The sequence below is a fragment of the Physeter macrocephalus genome, chromosome 11 (assembly GCF_002837175.3).
Source record: "Physeter macrocephalus isolate SW-GA chromosome 11, ASM283717v5, whole genome shotgun sequence".
NCBI classification, from domain to species: Eukaryota; Metazoa; Chordata; class Mammalia; order Artiodactyla; family Physeteridae; genus Physeter; species Physeter macrocephalus.
The window spans coordinates 24,508,652-24,520,247 of NC_041224.1; the positions used below are offsets into that span (position 1 = coordinate 24,508,652).

General features: G+C 36.6%; 1 protein-coding gene across 4 annotated transcripts in view; it reads right to left on the bottom strand.

Annotated features, from left to right (window-relative positions):
• The window catches only part of MASTL (microtubule associated serine/threonine kinase like), a 59,262-nt gene that overhangs the window by 44,877 nt on the left and 2,789 nt on the right, over positions 1-11,596 (bottom strand). For all 4 annotated transcript variants that reach the window (XM_028494838.2, XM_007113676.4, XM_055087820.1 and 1 more), the window contains exons 2-4: positions 10,494-10,631; positions 5,081-5,220; positions 4,320-4,408 (exon numbers count right to left, since the gene is read on the bottom strand). In XM_028494838.2, coding sequence (XP_028350639.1) covers positions 4,320-4,408; positions 5,081-5,220; positions 10,494-10,631 — 367 coding nt within the window. The remainder of the gene's footprint in view (positions 1-4,319; positions 4,409-5,080; positions 5,221-10,493; positions 10,632-11,596) is intronic.

Below are 11,596 nucleotides of genomic sequence, written 5' to 3' on the forward strand. Positions count from 1 at the left end.
TGCAGCTCTATTTACAATAGCCAGGACATGGAAACAACCTAAGTGTCCATCGACAGATGAATGGATAAAGAAGATGTGGCACATATATACAATGGAATATTACTCAGCCATAAAAAGAAAGGAAATTGAGTTATTTGTAGTGAGGTGGATGGACCTAGAGTCTGTCATACAGAGTGCTGTAAGTCAGAAAGAGAAAAACAAATACCATATGCTAACACATATATATGGAATCTAAAAAAAAAGAAAAAAAATGGTTCTGATGAACCTAGGGGCGGGACAGGAATAAAGATGCAGACATAGAGAATGGGCTTGAGGACATGCGGGGCAGGGAGGGGTAAGCTGGGACAAAGTGAGAGAGTAACATAGGCATATATACACTACCAAATGTTAGATAGATAGCTAGTGGGAAGCAGCTGCATAGCACAGGGAAAGCAGCTCAGTGCTTTGTGACCACCTAGAGGGGTTGGATAGGGAGGGTGGAAGGGAGATGCAAGAGGGAGGGGATATGGGGATATATGTATACATACAGCTGATTCACTTTGTTATACAGCAGAAACTAACACAACATTGTAAAACAATTATACTCCAATAAAGATGTTAAGAAAAAGAATCCACTTGCCAATGCAGGGAACATGGGTTTGAGCCCTGGTCTGGTAAGATCCCACATGCCACGGAGCAGCTAAGCCCGTGCACCACAACTACTGAGCCTATGCTCTAGAGCCTGCGAGCCACAACTACTGAGCTTGTGTGCCACAACTACTGAAGCCTGAGCCCCTAGAGCCCGTGTTCCACAACAAGAGAAGCCACCACAATGAGAAGCCTGCGTACCGCAACAAAGAGTATCCCCCGCTTGCCACAACTAGAGAAAGCCTGCATGGAGCAATGAAGATCCAACACAGCCAAAAATAAATAAATAAATAAATAAATTTATTTTTTAAAAAAAGAAAGAAAAGGAGGTTGTAAAAACGCTAAGAAAGGAATCAGAATATTAAGAATATAAAATAAATTTCAAAAACAGAATCTATTTAAAGAATTAATATAAATTGTGGGCCCCTCATGTGAGCTAACTATGTAAGTATAGGGCAAGATAGAAAATGATGCAGATTTTTATCAGGTTTCAATGTGTAACATTGTAAAATAGAACATTCAGCACTCACATGTAATATTGTACTATTTTCTTTAGCTATCAAAAGTAGTAAGAGAAGTGTAATGCTTTGTATGTGGTGTAAGACTTTAAAAGGTAGGCTGAGAGTTTGAACTTAATGAATTTCATTTATACCTCACTTTGATGAAACAATAAAAATGACAAACTTCTTTAAAAATATTTTACAAATTAAACAAGTTAAAAAATATTATGGCAATGATTTCTTGGTTATGACTGTAAAGGCACAGGAAAAAGGCAAAAATAACAAATGGGACTATATCAAACTTCAAAACTTCTGCACAACAAAGGAAGCAATCAACAGACTGAAAAGACAACCTACAGAATGGGAGAAAATATCTGTAAATTATTTATCTGATAAGGGCTTGTTCATATACAGAATATAGAAACAATGACAACTCAGTAACAAAAACCCCAAGTAATCTAATTGAACAAAAGTTTTGGATAGACATTTCTCTAAAGAAGATATACAAATGGCCAACATGCTTATGAAAAGATGCTCAACATTAGTAACCAATAGAAAAATGCAAATCAAAACTACAATGAAATATTACCCTACACCCATTAGGATGACCACTATCAAAAAACAAAAAATAAGAAGTGCTGGAAAGAATGTGGAAAAATTGGAACCCTTGTGCATTGCTGGTAAATTGTAAAATGTAAAACTGTGCAGCCACTATGAAAAACACAGTGGAGGTTCCTCAAAAAATTAAAAATAGAATTTGATCTCTATGACCCAGCAATTCCACTGCTGGGTATACACCCAAAAGAACTGAAAGCAGGGTGTTCAAGATTTATTTACATACTCATGTTCATTGCAGCATCATTCTCAATAGCGAAGAGGTAGAAGCAACCCAAATACCTATCGACAGGTGAATGGATAAAGAAAACACGGCACGTGTGTGTGTGTGTGTGTGTGTGTGTGTGTGTGTGTATAAAATTTGGCCTTAAGAAAGAAAGAAATCCTGTCACATGCTACAATATAGATGAACTTGAGGACACTATGCTAAGTGAAATAAGTCAGTCACAAAAGGACAAATACTGTCTGATTCTACTTATATGAGGTATCTAAAGTAATCGAACTCATACAGAAAGTAGAACTGTGGCTGCCAAGGCTGCAGGCAGGGGAAAATGGGGTATTGAGTTTCAGTTTTACAAGATGAAAAAGTTGTAGAGATCTGTTGCACAACAATGTGACTAGAGTCAATATTAGTAAAGTACACACTTAAAAATGGTTAGGGTGGTAAATTTTACCTTATGAGTTTTTTTAAATCACAATCCAAAAAAAAAAAAAAAAAAGGAAAAGAAAGAAACCAAATCAGAAAAACCTGTATGCTCCAAGATGTTTTTCATAGAATTATTTATATTAACCTAAATTCACAATGTTTGGGAGCCATCTTTAAGCTAAACCATGAGATATGAAAAAATAAAAATAAAAAATATTAATATTATAATATAAAAATAATTTAAATTCATCAGCAATATCACCCTAATACAAAATTTTTCTGAGACTTCCCTGGTGATCCAGTGGTTAAGACTCCGAGCTCCCAATGCAGTGGGCACGGGTTTGATCCCTGGTAGGGGAGCTACAATCCTTCATGGCACACAGCGCAGACAAAAAAAAAAAAAAAAGGGAAAAGAAAAAAGGAAAAAAATACAAAATTTTTCTCATTTGTAATTTTTCCCAATATCTTTTCTGAAACTGAGGAGTTAGATTTGCCTTATTAAAAAATGTTTAGATTTTAGAAAAATAAGTGATTAATATACTGTATAGTATGGAACATCCCTAGTGCATTTCATCTACAATCTGTACTTATTATTACTGCTATGAAAAGTATGGGTAGTTACGTGAGGCAGTATTAATAAAAACTATAAATGGTCCACATCAACTCAGGTCACATTTTACCAAACATATGAAAAATCTTTAGGTCTTCAAAATGCTTCAAAATTTGTACTTGCAAATAAAGAACTGTAGCTCTCTATTTACTTTCAAATATTTATAATCCCACGGTTAATAATTTATAACCCAATCTTTGGTTCTACTGCTCATTTATTTCTATCCTCTGCCATTTTGGTAGATAATACAACATGCTACCAAGTCAGGAAGCTGTCATTTCTCCATGTTTCTGTAATAAACTTAAGTAGTTTCTAGTTTCTCCGTTAGAAACAATGCTGCTACAAACAACTTTATTCATCTATATTATTCTTTTGAACCATTTCCTTAGAATAAATTCCAAGACACAAGTTACTAGGTCGAAAAGAATTAAAACCTTTGTTTCTTAAATCATACTGGTCGATTTCCTTTGGAAAGAACTATGCTTATTTACAATGTCCCTAGGAAAACTTCCTATGCTTTCTGCAGTCTCATTAACACTGGATCTTCAGCTCTCTTTTTCTTTTGGCTAGCTTAATAGTATAAAATGATTCATTTATTACTTTTTAAAATTAGCATTTCTAGTGCTACGAGTAGTGAAATTAATATACTCCAATATATATGTATTTGTGAATTCTGTGTTTATTTTCTCTGCCCCTTGTTTATCAAGGTGGTGGTCATGTATATTTGAATAATTTCTTTAGGTATTAGTTGTCTATCATGTTGTAGTTATTTTAGTCATTTTATTGATGTTTAATTGGTCAGCACCAGTTTCACTAGGGATAAAAATTTGGAGGAACAGAAACTGTCAGTTCCTCTTTGAAGATCCAAAGATCTTCAAGGACCTTTGAAGATATAAGATTAGTTAATCCGTTTTCATCTTTAATTGAATGAAAATACCAGTATACCTTTTTAGCCTATTGTAGAAAAAAATAATAATCAAATTTTTTTTTTTTTTTTTTTTTTTTTTTTTTTTTTGTGGTATGCGGGCCTCCCTCTGCTGTGGTCTCTCCCGTTGCGGAGCACAGGCCCCGGACGCGCAGGCTCAGCGGCCATGGCTCACGGGCCCAGCCGCTCCGCGGCATGTGGGATCCTCCCGGACCGGGGCGCGAACCCGATTCCCCTACATCGGCAGGCGGACGCGCAACCACTGCGCCACCAGGGAAGCCCATCATCAAATTTTATTCATTATAAACTAACAAAGAAAACAGTAAAAGTTAATGAAATGTAGTGTCTAAAATGTACTGGATTTTTTAAAAGGTACTTACTTGCTGTGTTTCTTACCTCTATTCAAAGTAACTCTGGAAAGGCCAAAATCTGTTAGTTTAATATGACCTTCATTAGAAATAAGCATATTGTCTGGTTTCAAATCCCTGCACATATAAAAAACAAATAGCAGATAACTAAAAAAGAGCTAGTGTTGATTTTAGAATTACCAGCAAAAAAAACAGAAAGTTACAGAACAATCAAACCTGACTTATTTTCTCTCATTGGTGGCTTTGAAAGTGCAGAAAACAACTCTCAAAAGCAAACTATATTTTGTATATCTGAATCTACAAGAAAGTTAACTATTTAATGCTACATTATCTTTGGCATTATTCATTACATATTCTATTAAAATAAATAAACTTCATTAGGTAAAATAAACCTCAAGCCAGGTCAAAATCATATTTACCTCTTTCAAGGAGGGTGAGATTAAGCCTTAATCGAAAAGAGCCACTTAACCTTTCTTTGCAAAGAGCAAAACACTGTAAATCAGCTGGCATTATAAAATATAGCACTTTTGTATGATGTACAGCTAAAGGAGTGGAAAAAAGATTCAATATTCTCCACAAAATGGGATACCTGAAGACAAAGCAACATATTCAAAACACACAGGGAGATGAAAGAAGAGTTGATATAATTTCTAAACTCACACAAGTTACTACTAAACTTTAGACAACCCAGATATGTGGGGTTATGCAAATATTTAAGACTCAAATATTTAATACATAATTTGTTTACTTGTGCTTTAAGTAATAGTTTGGAGAAAAGTCAGTCTTTACCTGTGGATAATTCCATGTCTATGAAGATAGTCTAGAGCCAATGCCACTTCAGAAATATATTTCACAGCCATCTCTTCATCAAAATAACCATACATGTGTAGGAGAGACTTGACATCTCCACCTATGAGATACTCCATTACCTGTCAAAAGGAATATAAATATTGCAAAATAAAACCAATATGACTACTTTAAAAAATATCTTACTTGAGAATTACGGTTATGCATTTTTAGCATGGTCCTGTAAGACACATTTTCTTGGTGTCACTCAGTACACATCAATACCAGGTTTACTCATACTGCCATATACTTTTTAAAATTTAAATTAAACTGTTCAGTCTGAACAAAAATTCAGACATACAGAAAAGGTGTGAGAAGAGCAGGATGACTTCTCATATTCTTTTCATCTACATTCGCCCATCGTTAGCATTTTGCCACATTTGCTTTCTTCCTCTCCACATATATGAATATAAAAATATTTATGCTAATCATTAACATGATTATGTTACATAATAAACATAACACAGTTATTAACATCATTAACATAAATATCTTACATGCATGTATTTTTGTTCAGATTAAACAGTTTAATTTAAAAAAATATGGCGACATTAGCAACTGGTATTAATCTATAACTTTAAAATTTTGGCTAAATCAAGAATAAAGTTGAAGAGGTCATCATGTATCTCCCAACAAGGTCATTCTTATGTAACTATAGCATAATAAAATGTACGGAATTTAATGCTAAAATAATGCTATTATCTGTTGTATAGTCTGTATTCAAATTTCTCTGAATACCTCAATATTGTTCATGATGGCCTCTCTCCTCATCTCTCATGCCCAGGCCAGGACCATGCATGAGATTTAGTTGTCATATCTCTTTCATCTCCTTTAATCTGGAATAACTTTTTGCCTTTTTTTGGCAGGGTGCTGGATGGGGTATGGGACAGTCCTTCATGACATCTGATTATTTCCTTACGATTCAATTCAGGTTATGAATTTTGGGCAGGAATACTACAAAATCGTCGTTGAGTACTTCTTAGTGACTTCCACCAGATGAGAATGCTAAACATTAGTGTGTTCCATTCCTGGTAATGTTAACTTTGATGACTTAGTTAAGGTGGTAACTTCCAGGTTTCTCCACTGAAGAAGTATTTTCTCCCTCTTGTAATTAATAGGCAATCTGGGGAAGATACTTTGAAACTATGTAAATACCCTCTTTCCCCAACAAACTTTCAAGCAATGATTTTAGCATCATATGACTATACATGATTCTTGCCTGAATTCATTACTGCTATGAGGCTGCAAAGCTCTATTAATCCTTCTACATGTACTAGTCATTATTCTCAAAATTTTCTATAGTTTCAAGCTATAAAATATTGCCTACTAAGGACTTGATAATATAAGGTCATTTCTTTCCTCTCTAAGGCAATCACTTCCCTGGTACACAGAGGTTAGTTAATATTTGTTGATGGTATGAATCATTAAAACATTACTAAGCACAAAAACTGTGCTAGCATGGGGAATATAGCATGAATAAAATGTAACTGATGCACTTAACGATTATAATTTAGTAGTAGGGAAATAAGCAAACAGATAACTGTATTTGAGCCCATAAGAATGTTTGTTTTCTCACACCCTCATCAACAATGATTATCAATACTTTTTGTCAATCTAAGGAAGAAAAAATGAACTTGTTTAAATGTTTATTTACTTTTAGGGAGATTTAGCATCTTTACACTGCTTTTAGTCTTTCATATTTCTTCTCTGAATCACTTGCATTCTTTGCCTATTTTTCTACTGGGGTATTTACCCTTTCTTACTGACCATGTATATGGTATTTTGTACCAAAGTAGGCTTTATTTTTCACTTAGTAAGACGTGCACCATTCTATTAAAATAATCACATCAGTTTGCTTCTAGTACTTTTATGGATTCCCTTTTCGAGTAGAAATCTCTGATACAAAAGGGGAATAAATGAACTTTGCACTATCTCAAGTTTCATAACCACACAGAATTATTTCAAGTGACTTCAGAGAACAGAATCTTGACAGTACATACATCATAAGGGCAAAAAGAATTGCAGAGAAATCCTAAACTGAATCCAGTTGTTTTAGTGTTAGGAAAACAATACTGGTATTGCTATGTTGAAAATACTATATGCATATATAGGTATAGATATAGATATATAGATATATAGACATAGTTAGGAACGCAGATTCTCAGGGTGAAAGAATACAAATATTTTTCAAAATATTTTTATATTTTATATATTTTTCAAAAATGTTAAGTAAAAATTCTGTAATTTGCCTTTGACCTGGAAATATTAGCATGAACTCATGATATATTTTTCTATAAAAATGTGTGTTTCCCAGTCTGTCCACTGAGAATACCTAAAAGGAATGACAACCTAGTGGCAGTGAACTTTTCTAATCACTACCTCCTAGATCACGGTCTCTAGACACTATTTCCCAAAAAGGAGCTAGACCTCCTTGCCTAGATCTAGTTCAGGACATTTGCAAAATGAGTCTTAACTATCTTGTCATGCCAGAAAGCAAGGAAGCCATCAGAATACTAGGATAGTATAAAAAGACAAAGAAATGGGGGCTTCCCTGGTGGCGCAGTGGTTGAGAGTTCGCCTGCCGATGCAGGGGACACGGGTTCATGCCCCGGTCCGGGAAGATCCCACATGCCATGGAGCGGCTGGGCCCGTAAGCCATGGCCGCTGAGCCTGCGCGTCTGGAGCCTGTGCTCCGCAACGGGAGAGGCCACAACAGTGAGAGGCCCACGTACCGCAAAAAAAATAAAATAAAATAAAGACAAAAAAATGAACTGAAGGGGCTCCCACTCACTAAAGATGGGACAATTTAAACACAGAAAAAAATGACTGCAATTGATTAAAACACATCAAAACTACAACATTCCATGAATTCATAAAGATACTTCAAAAAACACACTTATTTAGAGGTTGCACTTCTGAAAACTGGTGATGAAAGGGAAAGAATCAAGCATTTATTCTGCCTTCCTTAGACAAGCTGTATTTCAGAGCAATGAAATAGATAATATGGGAAAGTTCTTTATAGAAGAATTCCAGCTAATAAAAACTGAAGGAATAATAGAATTTTTTAAAATCATCATTTTGAAAACCTTAATAAAGAATCCAGGCATTAGGGTAAGCTGGGATGAAGTGAGAGTGGCATGGACTCATATATACTACCAAATGTAAAATAGATAGCTAGTGAGAAGCAGGCACATAGCACAGGGAGATCAGCTCAGTGCTTTGTGACCACCTAGAGGGGTGTGGTAGGGAGGGTAGGAGGGATATGCATATATATGTATATGTATAGTTGATTCACTTTGTTATAAAGCAGAAACTAACACACCGTTGTAAAGCAATTATACTCCAATAAAGATGTTAAAAAAAAAAAAGAATCGAGGCATTGAATCACAGGATGCCAAGACCATTACATGAAAGATTGGTGGAGGAGTTGGAATGGATTAAACAAATTTGGTGAAGTGTTGCCAACTGGTGAACTTGGATGATGATATATGGGAGTTCATTATAGTAATCTTTCAATTTTTGTATATGTTTGAACGTTTCCGTAATAAACATTTCCATCTTATGTTCCTTGTACTTAGCATAGTACCTGGAAAGTAGTAATCAATTATTTGTTGTTATTGTGGCTAAGTTTAGTCATACTTTATCTTTTTGTCTCCAAGTAGCTTTGATTTCTAGGAAATCTTTTGTCTAAGCCAGTGCTTGTCAAACTTTAACATGCCTGGGGATCTTGTTAAAATTCACAGTCTGGGGAATTCCCTGGCAGTCCAGTGGTTAAGACTCGCACTTCCATTGCAGGGGGTGTGGGTTCGATCCCTGGTCAGGGAACTAAGATCCCACATGCCACACAGCAGGGCCAAAAAACAAAAAACAAACAAACAAACAAAATCACATTCTGATTCAGCAGATTTGGAGTGCAGCTTGAGATTCTGCATTTGTAATAAGCTCTCAGACGATGCTGATACTGCTTGTCTCTGGACACACTTTGAGTATCAAGGATCTAAACCAGTGATGAAGTTAGTAGACAAGATATGGCCGCCTATCTGATTTCAGGAATAATAATTCAAAAATATTATAGTAGGGACTTCCTGGTGGCACAGTGGTTAAGAATCCGCCTGCCATTGCAGGGGAGATGGGTCCGATCCCTGGTCCGGGAAGATCCCACATGCCGCGGAGGAACTAAGCCCGTACACCACAACTGCTGAGCACTGAGCCCGCGTGCCTAGAGCCCGTGCTCTTTGGCCCATGGGCCAGTTTGCCAACTATTGGCTTAAAAGATGTAAAGTCAATTATTCTGTTTGTTTACACTAAACAGAAGCTATTGGAGTTACCAAACATTTAATCCACACACTGTCTCTGAAGTCAGAAAAACCTCTAGAACTTGAAGTCAAAACACCTACCATCCTCACCTCTTCCTGCCCCCACCCAAATTCCTCATTAGAATTAACAGAGTATAAGCTGCCGTGTTAAATAAAAGCAAGCAATTCTCTAAGTCCATACACCCCAAATCCACCACTTCCCTAAATCTTTCCTTATTATACCCCAAGCTTTATGTAGTATTTCTATTATACATCCTTTACTTAGCAAATATTTGTAGCATTCTGTGCCACACACTGTTCTACATAGTTTATATCAACCTATTGAAATTTCATAACAACCTTTGAGGTAGGTACTATTATTATGTCCATTTTGCAAATGGGGAAACTGAGGTGTGATAGTTCATTTTATGTGTCAACTTGGCTAAGCCATGGTACCCAGATATTTGGTCAAACACTGATCTAAATGTTGCTGTGAAGGTATTTTTTAGATGAGATTAACATCTAAACCATTAGACTTTGAGTAAAAGCTGATTACCCTCCATCATGTGGGAGGGCCTTATCCAATCAGCTAAAGACCTGAAGAGAAAAAAAATTGAGGTGTCATTTCTTTCTCCTCCAAAGAGGAGGGAATTCTACCTCTTCACTGCCTTTAAGCTTGAGCTGCAACATCAACTCTTCCCGGAGTCTACAGCCTGCTGGCCTACCCTGCAGATTATGGACTTGCTCGCTCCATAACCATGTAGGGCAATTCCCTAAAATAAATCCCCCTCTCTCAACACACACACACACACACACACACACACACACACACACACAGAGACACAGGCAGACAGACAACCACACACACACACTCTATTGTTCTTTTTCCCTAAGAACCCTAACTAACAGAACAGGTAAGGTAACTTGGCCAAAGTCATAAAGCTCGTAAGTGCAAGATCTGGAATTCAAACGCAGGTACTCTGAACCCAGAGACTGTAATTCTTAAGTCACTGGGTTCAGTGATTCCTGAATGAAGAGAAAATGTCAAGTTATTTACTCACCAAGTAGACATTGTTTGCTGACTGCAGTGAATAGTACAAATGCACAATGAAAGGACTTTTGCTTAGGGCCAGGGCGTCCCTCTCAGCTTGTACTTGATGAGTCATATTTTTGTTGATCATGTCTGCTTTTTTGACAACCTGTAGTACAGTAACATGACAATAGACACATCCATTTTATTTTTTATGACAAAGTATTCTCAGGTTTCCAAGTTGCCATCATGAAAACAATCAGCGAGAGAAAATACAGATGTTGTTTGGACCTCACATTGCCAGCGGGAAACTCTGCTAGAAAAACAGCTAATATGGTGAAAACAAAACAAAACTTTCTTTAACATAGAACTGCTTATCTTGGTATCAAGTGGCAAAAGTATCACATCCCTTTTGATAAGGAAAATGATGTAAGCAAATGCTCCCTGACTACCCTACCTATTAGTAGAAAAAAAATTCTGTTTTGCTGTTCTTACAACTAAGCCAAAAGATAGTAATGTTCCTAACACGTCCCCAGATAATCAGGAATGTAGGCATAGAGAAATAGTAGCTAATTCATTTTTTAAAATTTCTGGTTCTTTGATGGATGGAAATAGAAACAGAAAGAGGAAGAATGTATGTTTGTTTGCCTGGGAAAAAATTTTCTTAAAAATGGTTAGAGTTTACTGAAACTTAATAGTCTCAGATGCTGTGTTATAGAAAATAACTACTCTTTTTAAATCTCAAGGTAATTGGTAAGGAAGCAAAACTGTAATCTACATTAAAATTGGAGCACTAGGGCTTCCCTGGTGGCGCAGTGGATAAGAATTTGCCTGCCAATGCAGGGGACACAGGTTCGATTCCTGGTCCGGAAAAGATCCCACATGCCGCGGAGCAACTAAGCCCATGCGCCACAACTACTGAGCCTGTGCTCTAGAGCCCACAAGCCACAACTACTGAGCCCGTGTGCCACAACTATGGAAGCCCACGCACCTAGAGCCCGTGCTCCGCAACAAAGAGAAGCCACCGCAGTAAGAAGCCCGCGCACCGCAACAGAGTAACCCCCGCTCGCCACAACTAGAGAAAAGCCCGCGCACAGCAACGAAGACCCAACACAGCCAAAAATAAATAAATTT